The following is a 27,279-nucleotide window of genomic DNA, read 5'->3' on the forward strand; positions in this document are numbered from 1 at the left end:
AGATTACCTGAAGGTGCTGGGAATATGGTTCGGAGCGGCCGGGGCGTGCACCAAAAACTGGGAGGAGCGTATCTCCAAGGTACGCCAGAAACTGGGAATGTGGGAGCAGCGCTCCCTGTCGATCGTGGGCAAGAACCTGGTCATCAGGTGCGAAGTGCTGTCGGTGCTGCTGTACGTGGCGCAGGTGTGGCCCATACCCCGACCCTGCGCCGCCGCAGTCACCCGAGCCGTCTTCCACTTCATCTGGTGATCGAAAATGGACCGTGTCCGGAGGGACACGATGTACAAATCTCCAGAGAAAGGGGGAAAGAACGTACCAAACGTCGCCCTCATCCTGATGGCCACCTTTGTGTGCGGCTGCATCAAACTGTGCACAGACCCTCGGTACGCAAACACCAAGTGTCACTACATGCTGAGGTTCTACCTGTCCCCGGTGTTGCGAAGGATGGGTCTGGCGACGCTGCCGCGGAACGCTCCATCCAGTTGGACCGTGCCAGACCACCTGTCCTTCGTGGAAAAGTTTTTCACGGCAAACACCTTTGACCACAAGGCTATCAAGCAGTGGTCAGCACGTAACGTTCTCGAGACCCTACGGGAAAAGGAGATGGCGGATCCTCTCGGATGGTTCCCCGAGTGGACTGTCGAAGTCATTTGGCAGAACGCCTCATCGCCAGAACTCACAAACAAGCACCAAGACGTAGCTTGGCTGGTGGTGAGAAGGGCCCTCCCCGTCAGATCCTTCATGCACTCCCGACGTCTCTGCTCCACCGCACGCTGTCCGCGAGGAGGCTGCGCTTGGGACGAGACCATCATCCATCTCCTTCTGGAATGTGCCTTTGCAAAGAAGGTCTGGAAAGAGATGCAGTGGTCTTTGTCGAGGTTCACCCCGAGCAGCTCGGTAACACAGGACTCTGTGCTCTACGGACTGTTCCCAGGGACGCACACCGAGACAAATATCAACTGCTGCTGGAAGATCATCAACTCGGTAAAAGACGCCCTTTGGTCTGCCCGAAACTTGCTGGTCTTCCAGATCAAGGAGTTGTCCACGACCGAGTGTTGCAGACTGGCACATTCCAAGGTCCAGGAGTACGTGCTGAGGGACGCACTAAAGGTTGGTGCTGCTGCCGCCAAGGCACGATGGGGAAGGGCCACAGTTTAAGGCCCTCCCGCCAGTGTACACTGAGGGGCTGAAACCAGTGGAAAACCCCCCCTCGGGCCGCATGACGTACAAGTGTGTTAATTGTAAAGCTCTTGTAATCTGTGAATGTAAATAGAGTACCATGTACTGCATTCATGTGTATTAATTAAGCCATATATAATACGACTGGTGGACTGTAATGCAACGTATTTTGACAAGTGTTGGAATGTATCTCGGCCCCCCTCGGGCTGTATCTATATATATAAAGCGGCTCTTCTGTCTGTCTGTCTGTCTGTCTGTCTGTCCGCCTGGTCTCTATACGTTTGGAAGTTACAGAGCGTACCGACGCGCGCGTCGCCTCAAAAGAAAGCTTGCGATTCCGGACCGGTCATAGGCGTATTTACGTTTCGGCCGGACAAAAATCCCGCCCGCGGTATCCCAAAAATGTTCAGCGTTCCGCTCATTAGCATCTCATTAGCGACCGTGTGACGTCGAGGTCTTCCTACAGTTGAGTATCGAGTGACTCGACGATTGACCAATCCTACGCTTCGGTGACCTGACCGGTCGACCAATCGGTGCGTGTGTGGGCGGGCCTTATCCTTCTGAACCGAGGTGAGTGGCCGCCATCTTGATTTTCCACGATTTTTTCCCCCACACTTTCTGTGTGTTAGGGAACTAAGGTAAATATTTCAATTATGTGTTAGGCAATTAATTAACAATTTATTTGAGTTTTATATTGTGTTTAGCAACCCCCCCTCCTCCTCACCCTCGCGCAGGGGGGACTCGGGGCCTGAAGCTGAAAACATTTCTCTCTCTCTCTCTCTCTTTCTTCCCTCTCTCTCTCTCCTTCTCCTCTTCCCTCTCTCTCCTTCTCCTCTTCCCTCTCTTCTCTTCCCTCTCTCTCCTTCTCCTCTTCCCTCTCTGTCTCTCTCTACTTCCCCCTCTCAGGTGTCGCGGAGGGAGCGCGGGCGCGCCGCCCGAAGTTTCCCGCTCGCTAACGGCCTTGCCGGCTCCCGCGGGCCGCTCGCACTGACCGCGCATGCACCACCCGCATTCACCGCGCATGCGCCGCCCGCACTCACCGCGCATGCGCCGCCCGCCCGCAGCGGCCGTCCATCAGCCGCGCGATATGCGGGGGACCTCAGCAACGGCACCGGACCTCAGGCGCTAGGCAGGGGGAGGGGCCGGAGAGAGGGACAGAGGGGAGTGGGGGAGCGGGGGAGGGGAGTGGGGGAGGGGAAGGGAGGGAGAGAGGGGAAGGGAGGGAGAGAGGGGAGGGAGGGAGAGAGGGGAGGGAGAGAGGGGAGGGAGAGAGGGGAGGGAGGGATAGGACAGGGAGAGGACATGACAGGGAGAGGGGGGACACACAGGGGCAGGGAGACCAAACGCCCCAAAATTGCCCTCGCGCCCCAAAATTGCCCTCGCAACGCGGGGCTCGCTAGGCAGGGGGAGGGGCCGGAGAGAGGGAAAGAGGGGAGTGGGGGAGCGGGGAGTGGGGGAGGGGTGGGGGGGAGGGAGAGAGGGGAGGGGAGGGAGGGAGAGAGGGGAGGGGAGGGAGGGAGAGAGGGGAGGGGAGGGAGAGAGGGGAGGGAGGGATAGGACAGGGAGAGGACATGACAGGGAGAGGGGGCACACACAGGGGCAGGGAGACCAAACGCCTCAAAATTGCCCTCGCGCCCCAAAATTGCCCTCGCAACGCGGCATGCGCTGCCCGCCCGCCCGCCCGCAGCGGCCGTCCATCAGCCGCGCGATACGCGGGGGACCTCAGCAACGGCACCGGACCTCAGGCGCTAGGCAGGGGGAGGGGCCGGAGAGAGGGACAGAGGGGAGTGGGGGAGCGGGGGAGTGGGGGAGAGGGAGACAGGGGAGGGGAGGGGAGGGAGAGAGGGGAGGGAGGGATAGGACAGGGAGAGGACATGACAGGGAGAGGGGGGACACACAGGGGCAGGGAGACCAAACGCCCCAAAATTGCCCTCACGCCCCAAAATTGCCCTCGCAACGCGGGGCTCCCCAGCGGCTCTTCTGTCTGTCTGTCTGTCCGCCTGGTCTCTATACGTTTGGAAGTTACAGAGCATACCGACGCGCGCGTCGCCTCAAAAGAAAGCTTGCGATTCCGGACCGGTCATCGGCGTATTTACGTTTCGGCCAGACAAAAATCCCGCCCGCGGTATCCCAAAAACGTTCAGCGTTCCGCTCATTAGCATCTCATTAGCGACCGTGTGACGTCGAGGTCTTCCAACAGTTGAGTGTCGAGTGACTCGACGATTGACCAATGCTACGCTTCGGTGACCTGACCGGTCGACCAATCGGTGCGTGTGTGGGCGGGCCTTATCCTTCTGAACCGAGGTGAGTGGCCGCCATCTTGATTTTCCACGATTTTTTCCCCCCACACTTTCTGTGTGTTAGGGAACTAAGGTAAATATTTCAATTATGTGTTAGGCAATTAATTAACAATTTATTTGAGTTTTATATTGTGTTTAGCAACCCCCCCCCTCCTCCTCCTCCTCACCCTCGCGCAGGGGGGACTCGGGGCCTGAAGCTGAAAAAATGTCTCTCTCTCTCTTTCTTCCCTCTCTCTCTCTCCTTCTCCTCTTCCCTCTCTCTCCTTCTCCTCTTCCCTCTCTCCTCTTCCCTCTCTCTCCTTCTCCTCTTCCCTCTCTGTCTCTCTCTACTTCCCCCTCTCAGGTGTCGCGGACGGAGCGCGGGCGCGCCGTCCGAAGTTTCCCGCTCGCTAACGGCCTTGCCGGCTCCCGCGGGCCGCTCGCACTGACCGCGCATGCGCCGCCCGCACTCACCGCGCATGCGCCGCCCACACTCACCGCGCATGCGCCGCCCACACACACCGCGCATGCGCTGCCCGCCCGCAGCGGCCGTCCATCAGCCGCGCGATACGCGGGGGACCTCAGCAACGGCACCGGACCTCAGGCGCTAGGCAGGGGGAGGGGCCGGCGAGAGGGACAGAGGGGAGTGGGGGAGTGGGGGAGGTGGGGGGGGAGGGGAGGGGGTTGAGGGAGGGGAGGGGTGGGGGGGGAGGGGAGGGGTGGGGGTGGAGAGGGAGACAGGGGAGGGGAGGGGAGGGAGAGAGGGGAGGGGAGGGAGGGAGAGGGAAGAGGAGAAGGAGAGAGAGAGAGGGAAGAAAGAGAGAGAGAGAGAGAGACATTTTTTCAGCTTCAGGCCCCGAGTCCCCCCTGCGCGAGGGTGAGGAGGAGGAGGAGGGGGGGGGTTGCTAAACGGAGCGGGTGCAGAGCATTCTGAAGGGGGAGGGGGATCAGCCAGTTGTCGTGGTACATGTAGGTACCAACGATGTAGGTAAAAAGAGGGAGGAGGTCCTACAAGCTGAATTTAGGGAGTTAGGAGCTAAATTGAAAAGTAGGACCTCAAAGGTAGTAATCTCTGGATTGCTACCAGTGCCACGAGCTAATAAGTTTAGAGAGAGTAAGATAGATAAGCTAAATACGTGGCTTGAGCAGTGGTGCAAGGGAGAGGGATTTAAATTCCTGAGGCATTGGAACCAGTTCTTGGGGAGGAGTGACCTGTACCAAGGGGACGGTCTACACCTGAACTGTGAGGGAGCCGATGTCCTCGGGGTAATATTTTCTAGGGCGGTTCGGGAGGATTTAAACTAATTTGGCAGGGGGATGGGAACCTAGGTAGTGGAAAAGAGGGAAGTCATATGAAGTCAGAAATAAATGGTAGAAAGGTGAGAAGCAATAAGCAAAGGAGAGAAACACAAAGGGCCAAACTAATTCATAATGAGAGTGTGAAAAAAGCAAGCCTGAAGGCTTTGTATCTTAATGCTAGAAGCATTAGGAACAAGGTGGATGAATTAGTTGTGGAAATAGAGGTAAACAAGTATGATTTGATTGGGATTACAGAAACGTGGCTGCAGGGTGGGCAAGGCTGGGAACTTAACATCCAGGGATATACAATATTTAGGAAGGATCGGCAAAAAGGTAGGGGAGGTGGGGTAGCATTGCTGGTAAAGGAGGGGATTAATGCAATGGAAAGGAAGGATATTAACTCGGATGAAACGGAATCTGTATGGGTAGAAATGAGAAATAGCAAGGGGAGGAAAACGTTAGTGGGTGTGATATATAGGCCTCCAAATAGTAATATGGAGGTGAGGGAAGGCATAAAAAGGGAAATTAGAGAAGCGTGCGATAAGAGCACAGCTGTCATCATGGGTGACTTTAATTTACATATTGATTGGACTACCCAAATTAGTAAAAATTCTGAGGAGGAGGAATATATGTCGAGGAGCCGACTCGAGATCAGGCCATTTTAGACTGGGTATTGTGCAATGAGAAGGGACTTATCAGCAATCTTCTTGTACGAGGCCCCTTGGGTCAGAGCGATCATAATATGATCGAGCTCTCAGTCGAGATGGAGAGTGAGGAAATTGAATCAGAGACTAAGGTCCAGAACTTAAATAAAGGGAATTACGAGGGTATGAGACGGGAATTGGGTAAGATTGATTGGGTGGTGTTTCTGGGGGGATTGACAGTGGATAGACAATGGCAAGCATTCAAAGATAGAATGGAAGAATTCCAGAACATGTTTATACCGGTTTGGCATAAAAATAAACCTAAAAAGGTGACTCAACCGTGGATAACGAGGGAAATTAGGGACAGCATAAAATCAAAAAAAAGGGCATATCAACTGGCAAAAAAAAGCACCAGACCGGAAGATTGGGGGCAGTACAGGATACAGCAAAAGAGGACAAAGGGATTAATCAGGAAGGGGAAAATAGAATACGAAAGTAAACTTGCAGCAAACATAAAGACAGACTGCAAAAGCTTTTATCGGTATATCAGGAGGAAAAGACTGGTAAAATCCCAAGTCGGTCCCTTGCAGTCCGATTCGGGAGAATATATAATGGAGAATAAGGAAATGGCAGACCAATTAAACTCATACTTTGGTTCTGTATTCACAAAGGAGGACACAAATAACCTCCCAGGAATATCGGCAAACATAGGGACTAATGAGAGGGAGGAGCTGACAGAAATTAGTATCTCTAGGGATATGGTGTTGGGTAAGTTGAGGGGACTGAAGGCCGACAAATCCCCAGGGCCTGATAAACTACATCCTAGGGTACTTAAGGAGGTGGCCCTGGAGATAGCAGATGCTCTAAGGATCATCTTCCGGAACTCCATTGACTCGGGAACAGTACCCGTGGATTGGAGGGTAGCTAATGTTACCCCAATATTTAAAAAGGGGGGTAGAGAGAAAGCAGGGAATTATAGACCAGTAAGCCTTACATCGGTTGTGGGCAAAATGCTAGAGTCCATTATTAAGGATAAAATAGCGGAGCACTTGACAAATGGGGAAAGGATCGGACAGAGTCAACATGGATTTACAAAGGGTAAATCGTGTTTGACTAATCTGCTGGAATTTTTTGAGGAGGTAACTGGTAGAATAGATGGGGGAGAGCCAGTGGATGTGGTGTACCTTGACTTCCAGAAAGCCTTCGATAAGGTTCCACACAAAAGATTATCATGCAAAATTAAGGCTCATGGGATTGGGGGCAAAGTATTAACGTGGATAGAGAACTGGCTGGCGGATAGAAAACAGAGAGTTGGAATAAACGGCTCGTTTTCGGAGTGGCAGGCAGTGACCAGCGGGGTGCCGCAAGGATCTGTCCTGGGACCCCAGCTGTTCACAATATATATAAATGATCTGGATCAGGGAATTGGATGCAATATTTCCAAATTCGCTGACGACACTAAACTAGGAGGAGGGGTGGGCTCTGATGAGGATGTCAGGAGGCTACAGTGTGATTTGGACAGGTTGGGGGAATGGGCGGATACGTGGCAGATGCACTATAATGTGGATAAATGCGAGGTTATCCACTTTGGGGGTAAAAACAGGAGGGTAGATTATTATCTAAATGGCAATAGATTGGGAGATGGGGAAGTGCAGAGGGACCTGGGTGTTCTTGTGCACCAGTCACTGAAGGAGAGCATGCAGGTGCAACAGGCGATTAAGAAGGCAAATGGTATGTTGGCCTTCATATCAAGGGGGTTCGAGTATAGGAATAGGGATACCTTACTACAGCTGTACAAGGTGCTGGTGAGACCGCATCTGGAGTATTGTGTACAGTTTTGGTCGCCCCATCTGCGGAAGGATGTTCTTGCCATGGAAAGAGTGCAACGGCGATTCACCAGGCTGATACCTGGAATGGCGGGAATGACCTACGAAGAGAGATTAAATAGTTTGGGCTTGTACTCACTGGAGTTTAGAAGATTGAGAGGGGATCTCATCGAAACATATAAAATTATGGCAGGCCTGGACAGGCTGAATTCAGAGAGAATGTTTCCAATGGCCGGGGAGCACAGAACCAGGGGCCACAGTCTAAAAATAGCGGGCAAATCATTTAAAACAGAGATGAGGAAGAATTTCTTCACTCAAAGAGTGGTGAGCCTGTGGAATTCCCTGCCACAGAGGGCTGTGAAGGCTAATTCACTAAATATTTTCAAGAGAGAATTGGATATATTTCTGAAGGCTAAGGGGATTAAGGGTTACGGAGAAAAGGCGGGGACGGGGTACTGAACTGGTAAGATCAGCTATGATCTCAGACGAAGATCAGCCATGATCTCATTGAATGGCGGAGCAGGCTCGAAGGGCCGAATGGCCTACTCCTGTTCCTATCTCTATGTATCTATGTATATGTATGAGAGAGGGGAGGGGAGGGAGGGAGAGAGGGGAGGGGAGGGAGAGAGGGGAGGGGAGGGAGGGAGAGAGGGGAGGGGCCAGAGAGAGGGACAGAGGGGAGCGGGGGAGGGAGGGACACAGACAGGGGAGGGGGTGGGGGTGGGCGATGGGAGGGGAGGAGGGGAGCGGGGGGAGGGAGGGGAGCGGTGTTGGGGAGGGGAGCGGGTGGGCGAGGGGAGGGAGGGAGGGAGACAGGGGAGGGAGGGATAGGACAGGGAGAGGACATGACAGGGAGAGGGGGGACACACAGGGGCAGGGAGACCAAGCGCCCCAAAATTGCCCTCGCGCCCCAAAGTTGCCCTCGCGCCCCAAAATTGCCCTCGCGCCCCAAAATTGCCCTCGCAACGCGGGGCTCCCCAGCTAGTCTATATATATAAAGCGGCTCTTCTGTCTGTCTGTCTATCTGTCTGTCTGTCTGTCTGTCCGCCTGGTCTCTATACGTTTGGAAGTTACAGAGCGTACCGACGCGCGCGTCGCCTCAAAAGAAAGCTTGCGATTCCGGACCGGTCATCGGCGTATTTACGTTTCGGCCGGACAAAAATCCCGCCCGCGGTATCCCAAAAACGTTCAGCGTTCCGCTCATTAGCATCTCATTAGCGACCGTGTGACGTCGAGGTCTTCCTACAGTTGAGTGTCGAGTGACTCGACGATTGACCAATCCTACGCTTCGGTGACCTGACCGGTCGACCAATCGGTGCGTGTGTGGGCGGGCCTTATCCTTCTGAACCGAGGTGAGTGGCCGCCATCTTGATTTTCCACGATTTTTTCCCCCCACACTTTCTGTGTGTTAGGGAACTAAGGTAAATATTTCAATTATGTGTTAGGCAATTAATTAACAATTTATTTGAGTTTTATATTGTGTTTAGCAACCCCCCCCCTCCTCCTCCTCCTCACCCTCGCGCAGGGGGGGACTCGGGGCCTGAAGCTGAAAAAATGTCTCTCTCTCTCTCTCTCTTTCTTCCCTCTCTCTCTCCTTCTCCTCTTCCCTCTCTCTCCTTCTCCTCTTCCCTCTCTCCTCTTCCCTCTCTCTCCTTCTCCTCTTCCCTCTCTGTCTCTCTCTACTTCCCCCTCTCAGGTGTCTGCGGACGGAGCGCGGGCGCGCCGTCCGAAGTTTCCCGCTCGCTAACGGCCTTGCCGGCTCCCGCGGGCCGCTCGCACTGACCGCGCATGCGCCGCCCGCACTCACCGCGCATGCGCCGCCCACACTCACCGCGCATGCGCCGCCCACACACACCGCGCATGCGCTGCCCGCCCACAGCGGCCGTCCATCAGCCGCGCGATACGCGGGGGGACCTCAGCAACGGCACCGGACCTCAGGCGCTAGGCAGGGGGAGGGGCCGGCGAGAGGGACAGAGGGGAGTGGGGGAGTGGGGGAGGTGGGGGGGGAGGGGAGGGGGTTGAGGGAGGGGAGGGGTGGGGGGGGAGGGGAGGGGGTGGGGGTGGAGAGGGAGACAGGGGGAGGGGAGGGAGAGAGGGGAGGGGAGGGAGGGAGGAGAGAGGGAGGGGAGGAGGGAGAGAGGGGAGGGGAGGGAGAGAGGGGAGGGGAGGGAGGGAGAGAGGGGAGGGGCCAGAGAGAGGGACAGAGGGGAGCGGGGGTGGAGGGAGGGAACAGACAGGGGAGGGGGTGGGGGGTGGGCGATGGGAGGGGAGGAGGGGAGCGGGGGGAGGTGAGGGGAGCGGGGTTGGGGAGGGGAGCGGGTGTGGGCGAGGGGAGGGAGGGAGGGAGACAGGGGAGGGAGGGATAGGGACAGGGAGAGGACATGACAGGGAGAGGGGGGACACACAGGGGCAGGGAGACCAAGCGCCCCAAAATTGCCCTCGCGCCCCAAAGTTGCCCTCGCGCCCCAAAATTGCCCTCGCGCCCCAAAATTGCCCTCGCAACGCGGGGCTCCCCAGCTAGTCTATATATATAAAGCGGCTCTTCTGTCTGTCTGTCTATCTGTCTGTCTGTCTGTCTGTCCGCCTGGTCTCTATACGTTTGGAAGTTACAGAGCTGTACCGACGCGCGCGTCGCCTCAAAAGAAAGCTTGCGATTCCGGACCGGTCATCGGCGTATTTACGTTTCGGCCGGACAAAAATCCCGCCCGCGGTATCCCAAAAACGTTCAGCGTTCCGCTCATTAGCATCTCATTAGCGACCGTGTGACGTCGAGGTCTTCCTACAGTTGAGTGTCGAGTGACTCGACGATTGACCAATCCTACGCTTCGGTGACCTGACCGGTCGACCAATCGGTGCGTGTGTGGGCGGCCTTATCCTTCTGAACCGAGGTGAGTGGCCGCCATCTTGATTTTCCACGATTTTTTCCCCCACACTTTCTGTGTGTTAGGGAACTAAGGTAAATATTTCAATTATGTGTTAGGCTATTAATTAACAATTTATTTGAGTTTTATATTGTGTTTAGCAACCCCCCCCCTCCTCCTCACCCTCGCGCAGGGGGGACTCGGGGCCTGAAGCTGAAAAAATTTCTCTCTCTCTCTCTCTCTCTCTTTCTTCCCACTCTCTCTCTCCTTCTCCTCTTCCCTCTCTCTCCTTCTCCTCTTCCCTCTCTCTCCTTCTCCTCTTCCCTCTCTGTCTCTCTCTAACTTCCCCCCTCTCAGGTGTCGCGGACGGAGCGCGGGCGCGCCGCCCGAAGTTTCCCGCTCGCTAACGGCCTTGCCGGCTCCCGCGGGCCGCTCGCACTGACCGCGCATGCGCCGCCCGCACTGACCGCGCATGCGCCTTCCCGCACTCACCGCGCATGCGCCCGCCCGCACTCACCGCGCATTCGCTGCCCGCCCGCCCGCAGCGGCCGTCCATCAGCCGCGCGATACGCGGGGGACCTCAGCAACGGCACCGGACCTCAGGCGCTAGGCAGGGGGAGGGGCCGGAGAGAGGGACAGAGGGGAGGGGGGGAGCGGGGTGGGGGAAGTGGGGGAGGGGGGAGAGGGAGACAGGGGGGGGGAGAGGGAGACGGGAGGGGAGGGGGAGACGGGGAGGGGAGGGGGGAGAGGGGAGACAGGGGAGGGGAGGGGGGAGAGGGAGACAGGGGAGGGAGAGAGGGAGACAGGGGAGGGAGAGGGAGACAGGGGAGGGGGGAGAGGGAGACGGGAGGGGAGGGAGAGAGGGGAGGAGAGGGAGACAGGGGAGGGGAGGGGGGAGAGGGAGGGAGGGGAGGGGGGGAGAGGGAGACAGGGGAGGGGAGGGAGAGAGGGGAGGGGGGGGAGGGAGAGAGGGGAGGGGAGGAGGGAGAGAGGGGAGGGGAGGGAGGGATAGGACAGGGAGAGGACATGACAGGGAGAGGGGGGACACACAGGGGCAGGGAGACCAAAAGCCCCAAAATTGCCCTCGCGCCCCAAAATTGCCCTCGCAACGCGGGGCTCCCCAGCTAGTGACTTATAAAGCATGTAATGAAAATGTACCTGTTTGTGTAAAGCGAGTACCATGTACTGCTTTCATCTGTAATATGATTTGCGGAGTGTATTGTAATATATTCAAACATGCTTTGATATATGTAATGATAAATGTAATGTAATTTGTAAATTGAGTGCCATGTGCTGAAGTTAATTTGCGCTGTACTGGATGTGGACTGTATTGTCATGTACATGAACAAAGATTTTACGAATAAAGTATATATTTTGGAAAAAAAAAACTCTTCTTATCAGTTTAATATCTGATACGTTCCCTATTTGGGGACCAAATATTAACTTGGTTTTTGGAACAGGGAGATGGGACAGGGGCTTGCTCCGCCCACTCCACGCATTGACCTGGTATTGCAGTGCATCCAGGGACGGTGCAGCTTCCCCTCTTTGGGGTGGGAAGTCAGAAAAGTCAAAAGGAGAAAAATACTTTGCAGCCTTTTCACCGTGCTTTCTTTTCTTTCCTAGATTGCTGCTCGCTGCCCCCCTCCGCTTTTCCCGCCTTCTCGCCGCCGCCTTCACACCTTTAGCTCGGCAGGTTAAGCAGCCGCCTTGGGGGGGCGGTTTCTCTCTGTCCTTGCATGTCTAATTGTGCTTTTCTTTCCGTATTTGCAGATGGGCTCTACTTCTATATTATAGGGCGGGGCCTCGCCATCTTTGCCGCTCTGCAGCTAACCTGGACCATGCCCCCTGTTGCATTTCTGAGCCACTGCAGGCAGACGCCCCCCTGTTGGAAAAGGGGGGGACTGCAAGCCCCGCCCCGCAGCCACGCTCCGACTGCGCCCCGTCGGGATCCTGCGCGGCGCACGTCGCTTAACCGTTCGCAAATGCAAATGCTTTCATGGCATCATCTGGCGGATCATATAACTAGGGCTGTAGAGAGGGCTTTAAACTAACTAGTCGGGGGGAGTTTCCTAGAGAGCAAATAATAAAAATGACAACAGAGAAGGTAATAGAAGGTAGCAGTGGGGAAATTAATAACCAGAGCGTGTCAGGAAGGGGCAGAAGGTATGGAGTAAAAGGTAAAGTAATAAAAAGGGCAAAAGCAGGAACTAAGTGTCATAAAACATCTTTGAAAGTCCTCTATCTGAATGCACGTAGCATTCGTAACAAATTAGATGAGTTAATGGCACAAATAACTACATATGGGTATGATCTTGTGGCCATTACAGAAACATGGCTGCAGGGTGACAATGCCTGGGAATTAAACATACCAGGTTATTTAACGATCAGGAAGGACAGGCAGGAAGGAAGGGGAGGTGGGGTGGCTATGTTAATAAAGGAAGGAATCACTGTAATACAGAGAAATGATATTGGGTCAAAAGATCAGGATAATGCAACAGTTTTGGGTGGAGGTAAGGAATAGTAAGGGGAAAAAAACACTAGTGGGCGTAGTCTATAGGCCTCCGAACAGTGGTAACTCTGTTGGACGGAGTATCAATCAGGAAATAGTTGAGGCTTGTAATAAGGGAACATCTATAATTATGGGGGATTTCAACTATCATATTAATTGGACAAATCAAATTGGGCAGAGCAGCCTTGAGGATGAGTTAATTGAGTGTATTAGGGATGGGTTTCTTGAGCAGTATGTAACTGAACCGACCAGGGGGCAAGCAACCTTAGATCTGGTCCTGTGTAACGAGACGGGATTACTTAAAAATGTCCTAGTAAAGGATCCCCTTGGAATGAGTGACCATAACATGGTTGAATTCCATATTCAATTAGAGGGTGAGAAGGTTGGATCGCAAACAAACGTGCTAAGCTTGAATAAAGGAGACTATGAAGGTATGAGAGCGGAATTGAGTAGAGTGGATTGGGAAAATAGATTAAAGGGTAAGACGATACATGATCAGTGGTGTACATTCAAGGAGTTATTTTACAACTTCCAAAAAAAATACATTCCACTGAGAAGAAAAGGGTGTAAAAGAAAAGACAGCCATCCGTGGCTAAGTAAAGAAATTAAGCATAGTATTCGACTAAAAACAAGGGCATATAAGGTAGCCAAATCTAGTGGGAGGATAGAGGTGGGGAAAACTTTAAAAGACAGCAAAAAATAACAAAAAGATTGATTAAGAAAGGGAAGATAGATTATGAAAGTAAATTAGCAAAAAATATAAAAACAGATAGTAAGACTTTTTATAGTTATATAAAAAGAAAAAGGGTGGCTAAAGTAAATGTTGGTCCCTTAGAGGATGAGACCGGGAAATTAATGGTGGGAAATATGGAGATGGCAAAAACACTGAATGAATATTTTACATCAGTCTTTTCAGTAGAAGACACTAAGAATATCCCAACACTGGACAAACGGGGGGCTAAAGGGGGGGAGGAGTTAAACACGATCAAAATCACTAAGGAAGTTGTACTCGGTAAAATAATGGGACTCAAGGCGGATAAATCACCTGGACCTGATGGCTTACATCCTAGGGTCTTGAGGGAAGTGACGGTAGGGATTGTGGATGCATTGGTAATAATTTTCCAAAACTCCCTGGACTCGGCAAAGGTCCCGGCAGACTGGAAAACTGCTAATGTAACACCCTTATTTAAAAAGGGCAGTAGACAGAAGGCTGGAAACTATAGACCGGTTAGCCTAACATCTGTGGTTGGTAAAATTTTGGAGTCCATTATTAAGGAGACAGTAACAGGCCATTTGGATAATCATAATTTAATAGGACAAAGTCAGCATGGTTTTATGAAGGGGAAGTCATGTTTGACAAATTTGCTGGAGTTCTTTGAGGAAGTAACGTATAGGGTGGATAAAGGGGAACCAGTGGACGCAGTGTATTTAGACTTCAAAAAGGCATTTGACAAGGTGCCACACAAAAGATTATTGCTTAAGATAAAAAATCACGGGATTGGGGGTAATATTCTGGCATTGATAGAGGATTGGCTATCTAACAGAAAGCAGAGAGTTGGGATAAATGGTTCATTCTCAGACTGGCAATCAGTAACTAGTGGTGTTCCGCAGGGGTCAGTGCTGGGTCCCCAACTCTTTACAATCTATATTAATGATTTGGAGGAGGGGACCGAGTGTAACATATCAAAGTTTGCAGATGATACTAAGATGGGAGGGAAAGTAGTGAGTGAGGAGGACATAAAAAATCCTGCAAGGGGACATAGACAGGCTAAGTAAGTGGGCAGAGATTTGGCAGATGGAATACAATACTGGAAAGTGTGAGGTTATGCACTTTGGCAGGAAAAATCATCGAGCAAGTTATTATCTTAATGGCAAGAAATTGGAAAGTACTGAAGTACTAAGGGATCTGGGGGTCCTGGTGCACGAAACACAAAAGGTTAGTATGCAGGTGCAGCAAGTGATTAAGAAGGCCAATGGAATGTTGGCTTTCATTGCTAGGGGGATAGAATATAAAAATAGGGAGGTATTGCTTCAGTTGTACAAGGTATTGGTGAGGCCGCACCTGGAATACTGCGTACAGTTTTGGTGTCCATACTTAAGAAAGGATATGCTTGCTCTCGAGTCAGTACAAAGAAAGTTCACTCGGTTAATCCCGGGGATGAGGGGATGGACATATGAGGAGAGGCTGAGTAGATTGGGACTCTACTCATTGGAGTTCAGAAGAATGAGAGGCGATCTTATTGAAACATATAAGATTGTGAAGGGGTCGGATCGGATGGATGCGGGGAAGATGTTCCCGATGATGGGTGAAACTAGAACTAGGGGGCATAGTCTTACAATAAGGGGCTGCTCTTTCAAAACTGAGATGAGGAGGAACTATTTCACTCAGAGGGTGGTAGGTCCATGGAATATGCTGCCCCAAAAAGCTGTAGAAGCTACATCATTACATAAATTTAAAACAGCAATAGACAGTTTCCTAGAAGTAAAGGGAATAAAGCGTTATGGGGAGCGGGCAGGAATTTGGACATGAGTCTAGGTTCGGATCGGTCATGGCCCTGTGGGTAGCGGAGCGGGCCCATGGGCCATGTAGCCTGATCCTGCTCCTATTTCGTGTGTCTAATTCTGTTAGATTCAGGAGATGGTTCTGTGATAGTGGATTGGCGGTTAGGATCAGATCAGCCATGATCTTATTGAATGGTGGAGCAGGCTCGAGGGGCCGATTGGCCTACTCCTGCTCCTATTTCTTATGTTCTTATCTTGGCCAAAGGGAAGAGGTGCGATACCTGCATGGCTTTTCATCTCTGTTGCGAGCCCTGGCAAAAAATGCTCTCTCGCTCAAAGTCCTCCGTCGCACCTGTGCTCCGTCAGCCACGGCCAGATTGACGGAGAAGACCGAGGCCGAGGAAGACTTGCGCGTGAGCGGGAGTTTACAGGCTATCGCTTTTCGGCCTTTTGGCTTAGATCAAGCGTAGTCACACCCCAGTAATGTGGTGGTGATAGTCACCCCCAGGTTTGGGGCTGCGCCAAAGAAAAAAAACCTTAATTAAAGGGCGGAAATTTTTTTTTAAAAAGTCTGTTCTTATCAGTTTAATATCTGATACGTTCCTTATTTGGGGACCAAATATTAACTTGGTTTTTGGAACAGGGAGATGGGACAGGGGCTTCCTCCGCCCACTCCACGCATTGACCTGGTATTGCAGTGCATCCAGGGACGGTGCAGCTTCCCCTCTTTGGGGTGGGAAGTCAGAAATGTCAAAAGGAGAAAAAGTCTTTACATCCTTTTCACCGTGCTTTCTTTTTTTTCCTAGATTGCTGCTAGCCGCCCCCCTCCGCTTTTCCCGCCTTCTCGCCGCCGCCTTCACACCTTTAGCTCAGCAGGTTAAGCAGCCGCCTTGGGGGGTGTTTTTCTCTCTGTCCTTGCATGTCTATTGTGCTTTTCTTTCCGTATTTGCAGATGGGCTCTACTTCTATATTATAGGGCGGGGCCTCGCCATCTTGGCCGCTCTGCAGCTAACCTGGACGATGCCCCCTGTTGGATTTCTGAGTCACTGCAGGCAGATGCCCACCCTGTTGGAAAAGGGGGGGACTTCAAGCCCCGCCCCGCAGGCACGCTCCGACTGCGCCCCGTCGGGATCCTGCGCGGCGCACGTCGCTTAACCCTACGCAAATGCAAATGCTTTCATGGCATCATATCGGCCAAAGGGAAGAGGTGCGATACCTGCATGGCTTTTCATCTCTGTTGCGCGTCCTGGCAAAAAATGCTCTCTCGCTCAAAGTCCTCCGTCGCACCTGCGCTCCGTCAGCCACGGCCAGATTGACGGAGAAGACCGAGGCCAAGGAAGACTTGCGCGTGAGCCGGAGTTTACAGGCTATCGCTTCTCGGCCTTTTGGTTTAGATCAAGCGTAGTCACACCCCAGTAATGGGGTGGTGATAGTCACCTCCCGGTATGGGGCTGCGCCAAAAGAATCCCCCCCTTAATTAAAGGGCGGGGAAAAAAAAAATCTGTTCTTATCAGTTTAATATCTGATACGTTCCCTATTTGGGGACCAAATATTAACTTGGTTTTTGGAACAGGGAGATGGGACAGGGGCTTGCTCCGCCCACTCCACGCATTGACCTGGTATTGCAGTGCATCCAGGGATGGTGCAGCTTCCCCTCTTTGGGGTGGGAAATCAGAAAAGTCAAAAGGAGAAAAAGTCTTTACATCCTTTTCACCGTGCTTTCTTTTTTTTCCTAGGTTGCTGCTAGCCGCCCCCCTCCGCTTTTCCCGCCTTCTCGCCGCCGCCTTCACGCCTTTAGCTCGGCAGGTTAAGCAGCCGCCTTTGGGGGTGTTTTTCTCCCTGTCCTTGCATGTCTATTGTGCTTTTCTTTCCGTATTTGCAGATGGGCTCTACTTCTATATTATAGGGCGGGGCCTCGCCATCTTTGCCGCTCTGCAGCTAACCTGGACGATGCCCCCTGTTGGATTTCTGAGCCACTGCAGGCAGACGCCCCCCCTGTTGGAAAAGGGGGGGACTGCAAGCCCCGCCCCGCAGGCACGCTCCTACTGCGCCCCGTCGGGATCCTGCGTGGCGCACGTCGCTTAACCCTTCGCAAATGCAAATGCTTTCATGGCATGATCTCGGCCAAAGGGAAGAGGTGCGATACCTGCATGGCTTTTCATCTCTGTTGCGAGTCCTGGCAAAAAATGCTCTCTCGCTCAAAGTCCTCCGTCGCACCTGCGCTCCGTCAGCCACGGCCAGATTGACGGAGAAGACCGAGGCCAAGGAAGACTTGCGCGTGAGCGGGAGTTTACAAACTATCGCTTCTCGGCCTTTTGGCTTAGATAAAGTGTAGTCACACCCCAGTAATGGGGTGGTGATAGTTACCCCAAGGTAAGGGGCTGCGCCAAAGAAAACCCCCCCTTAATTAAAGGGAGAAAAAATAAATAAATAAATAAATCTGTTCTTATCAGTTTAATATCTGATACGTTCCCTATTTGGGGACGAAATATTAACTTGGTTTTTGGAACAGGGAGATGGGACAGGGGCTTGCTCCGCCCACTCCATGCATTGACCTGGTATTGCAGTGCATCCAGGGACGGTGCAGTTTCCTCTCTTTGGGGTGGGAAGTCAGAAAAGTCAAAAGGAGAAAAAGTCTTTACAGCCTTTTCACCGTGCTTTCTTTTCTTTCCTAGGTTGCTGCTAGCCGCCCCCCTCCGCTTTTCCCGCCTTCTCGCCGCCACCTTCACACCTTTAGCTCGGCAGGTTAAGCAGCCGCCTTGGGGGGTGTTTTTCTCTCTGTCCTTGCATGTCTATTGTGCTTTTCTTTCCGTATTTGCAGATGGGCTCTACTTCTATATTATAGGGCGGGGCCTCGCCATCTTATCGCTCAGCAGCTAACCTGGACGATGCCCCCTGTTGGATTTCTGAGCCCCTGCAGGCAGACGCCCCCCTGTTGGAAAAGGGGGTGACTGCAAGCCCCGCCCCGCAGGCACGCTCCTACTGCGCCCCGTCGGGATCCTGCGCGGCGCACGTCGCTTAACCCTTCGCAAATGCAAATGCTTTCATGGCATCATCTCGGCCAAAGGGAAGAGGTGCGATACCTACATGGCTTTTCATCTCTGTTGCGAGTCCTGGCAAAAAATGCTCTCTCGCTCAAAGTCCTCCGTCGCACCTGCGCTCCGTCAGCCACGGCCAGATTGACGGAGAAGACTGAGGCCGAGGAAGACTTGCGCGTGAGCGGGAGTTTACAGGCTATCGCTTCTCGGCCTTTTGGATAAGATCAAAGTGTAGTATTTGATCTTATCAGTTTAATATCTGATACGTCCCCTATTTGGGGACCAAATATTAACTTGTTTTTTGGAACAGAGACATGGGACAGGGGTTGCTCTGCCCACTCCACACATTGACCTGGTATTGCAGTGCATCCAGGGACAGTGCAGCTTTTCCTGTTTGGGGTGGAAAGTCACAAAAGTCAAAAGAAGAAAAAGTCTTTACAACCTTTTCACCGTGCTTTCTTTTCTTTCCTAGGTTGCTGCTAGCCGCCCCCCCCTCCGCTTTTCCCGCCTTCTCGCCGCCGCCTTCACACCTTTAGCTTTATCCCTTTGGCCTTAAGAAATATATCTAACTCCTTCTTGAATATATTTAATGAATTGGCCTTAACCGCCTTCTGTGGTAGAGAATTGCACAGGTTCACCACTCTCTGGGTGAAGAAATTCCTCCTCATCTCTGTCCTAAATGGCTTACCCCTTATCTTTAGACTCTGACCCCTGGTTGTGGACCCCCCCGCCATCGGGAACATCCTTCCTGCATCTCGTCTGTCTGGTCCTGTTAGAATTTTATAAGTTTCAATGAGGTCCCCTCTCATTCTTCTAAACTCCAGCGAATATAAAGGAATCCAGGAAGGATGTCAAGGCCTCGGAGAAGGTGCAGAGAGATTTACTGGAATGGTACCAGGGATGAGGGACTTTAGTGGAGCGACTAGAGAAACTGGGGTTGTTTTCCTTGGCGGAGAGTAGGTCTGGTAGTGTAGTGGTTGATGTTACTGGTAATCTGGAGACCTGGACTAATGATTCTAGTGACGCACGAGTTGTGTATTTGCATTTTGTTTTGGAGTTTTTACAACAGTCCGATAGCTTCATGGTCACCATTACTGATACTAGCTTTTTATTCCATCTTAATTGTTAAGATTAATCAGTGGTTTAAATCAATTTCAGTTCAGCAAGAGGTGAAAACCTGCTCCAAATGCTGAACAATCAGATATTTCCTGATTAAAAGCCTCTCATCTTTACTCCGCAATAGTTTATTGTACATTGACTGTTTCCTGCTTATACCCTGAAGATATGGATTATAGTTTTAATAACAATATTGTAAATAAAGTAAGGAAAATATTGATTTTATTTTGCCAAGAAATTGCAGCGAGCTTTGCAGTAGTGCGGATGTGTTGCAGTTCCGTGCTCTTCCAACAGATGTCCTCGCCCTCCTCTGCCAACAAACTCCCAGTTCCACATTAGTCCAACAGAGGTGTGGAGTCTGCCTGGACTTCAGATCACCAGACACGTGGTGATGGGAAAGGCCATTTGCCCTTATTAATTCATCCCTCCACAACATCCCTATACTCCCCATTACTGCATCTGATTGCTTCTTAAATGAGTAAAGGTGTCCGCTACCCAGAATCCTCTCATACAGCAGCAAAGTACTGCGGATGCTGGAAATCTGAAATAAAAGCAGCATTTACACACATGCATTCCAAACCCAGCTTAGTCTGCCTGCTTTTGCCTCCTGTCTGATCCCTCCTACTTCTGAACTATTCTTTACTCTAGGGCTATTTGCCTCTCCCAGTTCTCTGTGCACCTGGTTTCTCCTCTCTAATGCTTCATCCTGGTGCCCATCCCCCTGCCAACTTAGTTTAAACCCTCCCCCCACAGCACTAGTTAACCTCCCCATGAGGACATTGGCCCCAGCTCTGTTGAGGTGCAACCCGTCCACCTTGAACAGGTCCCTCCTTCCCCAGAACTGGTCCCAATGCCCCAGGAATCTGAAGCCCTCCCTCCTGCACCATTTCTCCAGCCATGCATTAACCTGTCTTATCCGACTATTCCTATACTCACTGGCACGTGGCACTGGAAGTAATCCCGAATTTGCTATCTTTGAGATCCTGCTCTATAACCTCCTCCCAAGCTCCTGAAAATCTGACTGCAGAACCTCAACCCTTTTCCTTCCTATGTCATTGGTTCCCACATGGACCACGACTTCTGGCTGTTCCCCTTCCCCCGCAGAATGTTCTGCACCCGTTCAGTGATGTCCTTCACCCTGACACCAGGGAGGCAACACACCATGTGTAACTCACGTCATCAGTTGCAGAAACGCCTGTCTATCACCCTGACAACAACAACATGTCTAGCACCTTTAAAGTAGTAAAACATCCCAAGGTGCTTCACAGGAAGGCTATAAAACCAGATTTGACACCGAGTCACATAAGGAGACATTAGGACAGGTGACCAAAAGCATAGTCAAAGAGGTTGGTTGTAAGGAGCGTCTTAATGGAGGAAAGAGAGGTATTGAGTGTAATGTATATACCTTTAAGGGGGGGAACTATCTTTTACAGCTCATGTATCCTGCAGTACCGGCAGTGACCACACCTGTATGTAGCACTGAGTAGTAATCTGTACAGATCAGTTCCCGTGTGAGCCATGTTGAGTAAACACCTGTTGTACCGTTCTCCTGCAGTCTGTGTCTTATTGTACACGGACACAACATTGGCGACAAGGCAAGTTCGAACCTACCTGCAACTCTGCATCACCTCCCGGGGATTCGTTCCTGGAGATCAGTGGATTGGAGGTCAAGGCCAGAGACTCGGGTGTTGACCACGGGCAACCACCCAGTCATCCAGCAGAGACTCGAGAATTGCGGGGGAGGCTGTCGAGAGCCAGGCTTGGCTTTCCAGTCGAGGTGGTCCAGCGAAACGGGCTGGCAACAGGTAGTGCGCAGACCCTTCCCGGACAGCGGCGGGCTAGAGCCCGACCGAGCGGCACAGCAAAGGGCCGAGCAGCGTCGACGGGGAGAGAGAGAGAGGGCAGAGCGCACAGGGCGCAGCCAGTGTTCAGGGGCCGAGCAGCGTCGAAGAGAGGGAGAGAAAGACGCGCAGAAACCCGCGAGGCGCCACCATTGCCACGAGGACCGCCGAGAGCGGCGTTGGCAGCAGCGCAGGAGAAGCGCGCGAAACCTACATGGCGCCGCCATTGCCACGAGAACCGCCGGGAGCGGCGTTGGCAGCAGCGGGGGAGGAAGGAAAGCGCGGGAGACGCCATTTTAAGCCATTGGGAGACGCCATTTTAAACCACACCCAAAATCCCGAAGAGTGGCAGTATCACCGCATTTGACAATGAAGTCGAAGATTGGACTACATATGTCGAATGAATAGAGGTATACTGCAAGGCAAATGGAGTGTCAGATGACAAGAAAGCGTCGGTATTGTTAAATTTAATGGGTGCAAAGACGTATGGTTTATTACGAAATCTAGTAACCCCAACGAAGCCAATGGAAAATAATTTTGAAGACATAGTAACGATACTACAGGAACATTTAAACCCCACACCGCTGCTGATAGCAGAAAAATTCCAAGTTTCACAAATGGAACCAGCATAAGGATGAAAGTGTGGTGTATGTACCTTTAAGAGCCCCTGTGTGCTGTAATGCTGGTAGTGACCACTCGGGTATATAAGCCTGTATAGTGTCTTGTATCTTTAAGTTCACCTCCAGACTTTGTTCAATAAACACCTGTAAATCAACTCCTGCATTCCGTGTCTCCATTAACACACGGATACAACAGTGGCGACGAATTGGAAACGGACTTACCTGCAATTCGGCAGCACCTCAAGGAGATCGATTCCTCAGACGAAGGTCGAAGAAAAAAAAACTGTGGCTTCACCAGCTAGCCGGGCTGGTGGCAGGTACTGCACTAATCCTTCCTGGGCGGCGGGCTGGGGCTCGATCGGGTGGCTCTGCAGCGGGGCCAAGCAGCAAGTCGGAAGGCGGAGGCAAACAGAGACGGAGGGTGGAGCACTCGGGAGACGGCCAGCGCTGCAAAGCAGGTCGGCGTCCGGACCAAGCAGAGGGAGGGAAAAGTCCCAGAGAGTCCGGCGGGAACGAGTCTCCAACTATTAAAAATATCTGTGTAAATAAAAACCGCGGAGAACAGCGTTGTCAGCAGTGGCAGCGGCGGGAAAGCGCGGGAGGCGCCATTTTTTCTCGGCAGGGAAGAAAGGAAAGCGCGGGAGGCGCCATTTTTGATTTTCAGGATGCCTAAGACTGGCAATATTACTGCTTTCGATAGTGATATAGAGGATTGGACCACATATGTGGAAAGAGTGGAGGTATATTGCACAGCGAATGAAGTAGAGGATGATAAAAAGGCATCGGTACTTCTAAATCTGATGGGCGCAAGGACATACGGGCTGTTACGAAACTTAATCACTCCAGCCAAACCGATGGACAAGAATTTTAAGGAGATTGTTGATACCCTACAGGAGCACTTAAACCCAACACCGCTGCTGATAGTGGAACGATTCAAATTCTTCAGGAGGAATCAGCACAAGGATGAAAGTAACGCTGATTACCTCACCGAATTAAGAAAGCTGTCAAAGCACTGCCAATTCGGGGCAGGGCTGGCAGATTCTCTACGAGACAAACACAAAAAAGGCTACTTTCTGAGAAAGATTTGACACTGGACAAGGCTTTCAGTGTGGCCGTATCATACGAAGCAGCAGCAAGAGGAGCTGCAGAGATACAGCAAAAGCCACAGGACTTCGGCACCCATGAAATGACACGGGATTTCGAGAGATGTTATTGCTGCAGCAGATCCACCCATGACCAGAGGGACTGCTGGTTCAAAGACAAAGCATGCAGGCAATGCGGAAAGATGGGACACATTGCACGTGTATGCCGATCTGGAAACAAAAAAATCCACTGACAGAAAAAAAATCAATAAGGAAAAGTACAGAAAGGTACAAATGATGACGGACAGTAGCTCCGAAGACCAGAAGAGCGATAGCGACTCCGGAAACAAGAGACTAAGCTGTCTCAAATTACATAATGTAATTGCCAAAGAAGATTACCAGACCATTTGGGTTACCCTCACGATAGCGGGGTCCCCAGTTAAAATGGAGCTAGATACAGGATCAGCTCTGACCGTCATAAGTCGACGGGATTACGAGCGGCTATTTCCGCATATACCTTTGAAAGACCCATCCATTATCTTGAAGACATATACGGGGCAGAAAGTATACCCCAGAGGGAAAATAAGGGTGCTTGTTGTATACAACGGCAAGGAAATACAGAAGTTGTATTTATACGTTCTGCAAGATGGTGGTCCACCGCTGTTGGGACGTGAATGGATCAGGAAGATACGTTTAGACTGGCACTCCATTCAGGCAGTGACGGTGACCAGTAAGAAAAAAAATGATGATGACGTCAAACCTGAACGATTAAAAGACATCTTGGCCAACGCCAAAGAAGTGTTTCAACAGGAACTAGGAACCTTGAAAGGCGTCACCGCCTCAATAAAAGTGGAAGATGCAGCAATTCCCAAGTTTTTTAAGGCAAGGCCGGTGCCATACGCAATTCGTCCAGCAGTCGAAGCAGAGCTGGAGAATTTGGAAAAGGCAGGCGTGTTATCCAAGATAGATTGGAGTGAGTGGGCAACACCCATCGTCCCGGTTATGAAGAAAACGTTGAATAATGATAAATCTGAAGAACAGAGAAAAATTTGCATCTGTGGGGACTTCAAGGTGACTGTAAACCCGGTCCTTCACACGGTACAGTATCCTCTTCCGAGGAGAGAAGATATTTTCGCCTCACTATCCGGAGGGAAACGTTTCACCAAAATTGACTTGGCACAGGCATATCTACAGATGGAGGTTGAGGAGGCCTCTAAAAAGTATCTCACGATAAAACACACAAAGGCCTGTACCAGTACAATCGACTGGTTTTCGGAGTAGCATCAGCTCCAGCTATCTGGCAAAGAGCTATGGAGCAAGTCCTGCAAGGGATTCCGGGGACTCAATGCTACCTAGATGACATCCTTGTAACAGGAGAAAATGACAATGAGCACCTTGCCAATTTGGAGCAGGTGCTCACTAGGCTGAGAGAACGGGGCCTACAAGCAAATCGCCCCAAGTGCGAATTTTTCCAGAAACAAATATCATATTGTGGCCATATAATTAACGAAGAAGGGTTGCATAAGTCACCTGAAAAAATTGAAGCGGTCATAAAAGCCCCAGCACCTGAAAATGTCTCAAATTTAAGGTCGTTCCTGGGATTGATAAATTACTATCATAAATTTATACCGAACTTGCCAACTGTTCTGCACCCTCTTAACGCACTGCTACAAACGGGAGTAATTTGGAAATGGAGCGAAGACTGTAAACGTGCCTTCCATAAATGCAAAGGCTTGATCACGTCCAAGGAAGTGTTGGCTCATTACAATCCATCACTGCCAATCAGACTGGCATACGATGCATCCCCTTACGGCGTAGGAGCGGTATTATCGCATAGATTCCCTGATGGCTCGGAGCGGCCGATAGCTTTTGCGTCACGCTCATTAAACTCAGCTGAGCGTAACTATGCCCAGATCGACAGGGAAGCACTCAGCCTGGTATGGGGAGTGAAGAAATTCAACCATTACCTACACGGACAAAAATTTACCTTGTTGACTGACCATCAACCCCTCGTCTCCATATTCAATCCTAAAAAGGGCGTTCCCATTATGACAGCGCAAAGGCTACAGAGGTGGTCCCTTTTCCTAGGGGCACACCAATATGACATAGAATACAAAAGATCAAAACAGCATGGGAATGCTGACGGTTTATCGCACCTACCGTTGCCAACGGTAGAAGAGGCACCTACAGTGGACCCAGTGGAGATGTTCCACTCAACCATAGTGGAATGTCTACCAGTAACAAATTCTACCATTGAAAAGGAAACGAGAAATGACCCGACTCTCTCACGAGTCTACGATTTAACAGTGAAGGGATGGCCAGCACATGGCGAACCACTGTTGCCAGCATTCTCGCAAAGAAGAGAACAGCTGTCAGTGTGCTGAGGAACCTTGATGTGTGGATCCAGAGTGGTGATTCCACCCAAACTCCAGGACAAAGTGCTAAAGGAGCTTCACGAGGGGCATCTGGGTGGAGTGAAAATGAAGAACCTAGCCAGAGCGTTTATGTGGTGGCCAGGTATCGATGGAGACATCGAAGAAATGACCAAGAGCTGTCTAGGATGCCAGAAGGTCCAAAATGCCCCACCACAAGCCCCTCATCTCCATGGCAAAGGGTACACATCGACTTTGCTGGTCCATTTATGGACTCAATGTTCTTAATCGCGGTTGATGCACAGTCCATGTGGCCGGAGGTAATAAAGATGTCCTCCACCACCACGGAAAAAACCATCACAGTATTAAGGACCATATTTGCCAGGAATGGGCTGCCTGAACAGATCTGTTCTGATAATGGACCGCAATTTGTGTCCGAAGAATTCAGGAAGTTCTTAAAAAACAATGGGGTTAAGCACTACACGTCCGCCCCATACCATCCTGCCACCAATGGATTAGCTGAAAGGTTTGTCCAGACCTTCAAGAAGGCCATAAAGGCCATGGGTAATGAAGACATAAATCTACAACATAAGGTAGATAACTTCTTGTTTGCATACAGGAATGAAACACATGTGGTTACAAACCAAACTCCCGCCATGATGTTTTTCAATAGAAGACTAAGATGCCGGCTGGATTTGATCAAGCCAAACATGCCTTCCATAAATGCGTCCGAGCTTCAAACACTGAGACACATCAGGGAGGGGGAGAGTTACCTGGATTCTGTGTATCATGAGGTATTCACACCAATTAGATTAATTAATTCAGATGTAGTCCGTGACCAGGGTCAGGATGGTGTGACTAGAAGTGAGGCAGGTACAGGGATCCAGGAGGTAGTGTTGGAGGAGCCGCAGCCCTTGCACTTGTCCAACAGGTTCGAGGCTCTTACTCCCTGTGAGGATGGGAACAGGGACTGTCAACGCGTACAATACCGGAACAATATTAGTGCAAGGCAACCTCGACAAATTTGCAACGGCCTTCAGGACACTGAAAAGATCAACTACGAGGGGAATGAACAGCCCCAGAGTGGCCCGCACTCCCCCCAACATTGACAACTTACCAGGAGAAAATCTGCATGGTTAAGGGATGAACGAGCCACACAGTTCAAACCAGACACTAACCCCGGGGAACCACAGCCACACGATACAACTGACAAACCCCAGCATAACTACCACGGAGGAAGCCACACATAGTTCCCCTACCATTCCCAGCCCACCAAGAGAAGAGCAGCATAGCCAGGAAGTGAGTGAGCCTTCCAGGGCCGACCAGCTTAGCCAGGAAGTGAGTGAGCCTTCCAGGGCCGACCAGACACATACCCCGGGATCACACAGCCAGATACAACCAAAAGATAAATTTTATCAATTAGAGATAGAGATGGTTAAACTTAGAGAGGAGGTCCTCAAATTGAATGACAAACAAAAGCAGGAGAGGGAGAGACACAAGAGAGAGCTGAATAGACTTGATAACCAGGTGAATCTACTTAAGAATCAGGTGAAAGAGCTGCAGGAAAAAGAAGAGAGCCATAGAGGAGAGAAAACACCATTAGACCAGCAACCAGAGACTAGAGATAAGACAAGACAGAGCTGGACGGAACGGCTGCACTCCCACACGGAACAAAAGCAACAGACACACAATACAAGGGGTGCCACACAGACCGACCAGCATGCTGACTCGCAATCTTCCCCCACCACCATGGAACCACAAGCGAGCCGCTCACAAGAGGTACGCACACACCAGACACCCCAGCCCAGCACACACACTATGAGTCCAGGCGAAAGCCACCAGACAGTAAACACAAACAAGGCTGACGTCGTAATACTCATAGACTCAAATGGGAAATTTCTATGGGAGAAAAAGCTCTTCCCTAGAAGTAAAGTAGAAAAGATTTGGTGCCCAACAACAGACAGAGCCATGGGATGGCTGACCAAAGCCAGATTAGGCTCCCCCCAACACATAATAATACACACGGGCACAAATGACCTAAAGGCCAAACAGAAAGAGGTAGCAACATCGCTCAGAGCAATGATTAGGAAGGCAAGCAGTACATTTCCAA

General features: G+C 51.3%; 1 protein-coding gene, 2 non-coding genes and 3 pseudogenes across 3 annotated transcripts; all 6 read left to right on the forward strand.

The window, feature by feature from the left end:
* Positions 1-256: 256 nt before the first annotated feature.
* On the forward strand, positions 257-1,159 carry LOC147098741 (uncharacterized). Its single transcript, XM_085969254.1, has one exon. It carries the CDS (start codon positions 257-259, stop codon positions 1,157-1,159), a length of 903 nt encoding a protein of 300 aa, XP_085825380.1.
* Positions 1,160-11,456: 10,297 nt separating this feature from the next.
* LOC147098742 (U2 spliceosomal RNA) lies at positions 11,457-11,629 on the forward strand (annotated as a pseudogene).
* Positions 11,630-15,652: 4,023 nt separating this feature from the next.
* LOC147098743 (U2 spliceosomal RNA) lies at positions 15,653-15,823 on the forward strand (annotated as a pseudogene).
* Positions 15,824-16,469: 646 nt separating this feature from the next.
* On the forward strand, positions 16,470-16,753 carry LOC147098744 (U2 spliceosomal RNA; annotated as a pseudogene).
* Positions 16,754-17,498: 745 nt separating this feature from the next.
* LOC147098745 (U2 spliceosomal RNA) lies at positions 17,499-17,692 on the forward strand. Its single transcript, XR_015074119.1, has one exon. It is a non-coding gene; the product is annotated as a U2 spliceosomal RNA (small nuclear RNA).
* Positions 17,693-18,336: 644 nt separating this feature from the next.
* On the forward strand, positions 18,337-18,527 carry LOC147098746 (U2 spliceosomal RNA). Its single transcript, XR_015074099.1, has one exon. It is a non-coding gene; the product is annotated as a U2 spliceosomal RNA (small nuclear RNA).
* Positions 18,528-27,279: the final 8,752 nt, after the last annotated feature.

The sequence above is a fragment of the Somniosus microcephalus genome, chromosome 28, assembly GCF_052327205.1.
Source record: "Somniosus microcephalus isolate GS21.2 chromosome 28, FLI_Smic_1.0, whole genome shotgun sequence".
In the NCBI taxonomy this organism is placed as follows: Eukaryota; Metazoa; Chordata; class Chondrichthyes; order Squaliformes; family Somniosidae; genus Somniosus; species Somniosus microcephalus.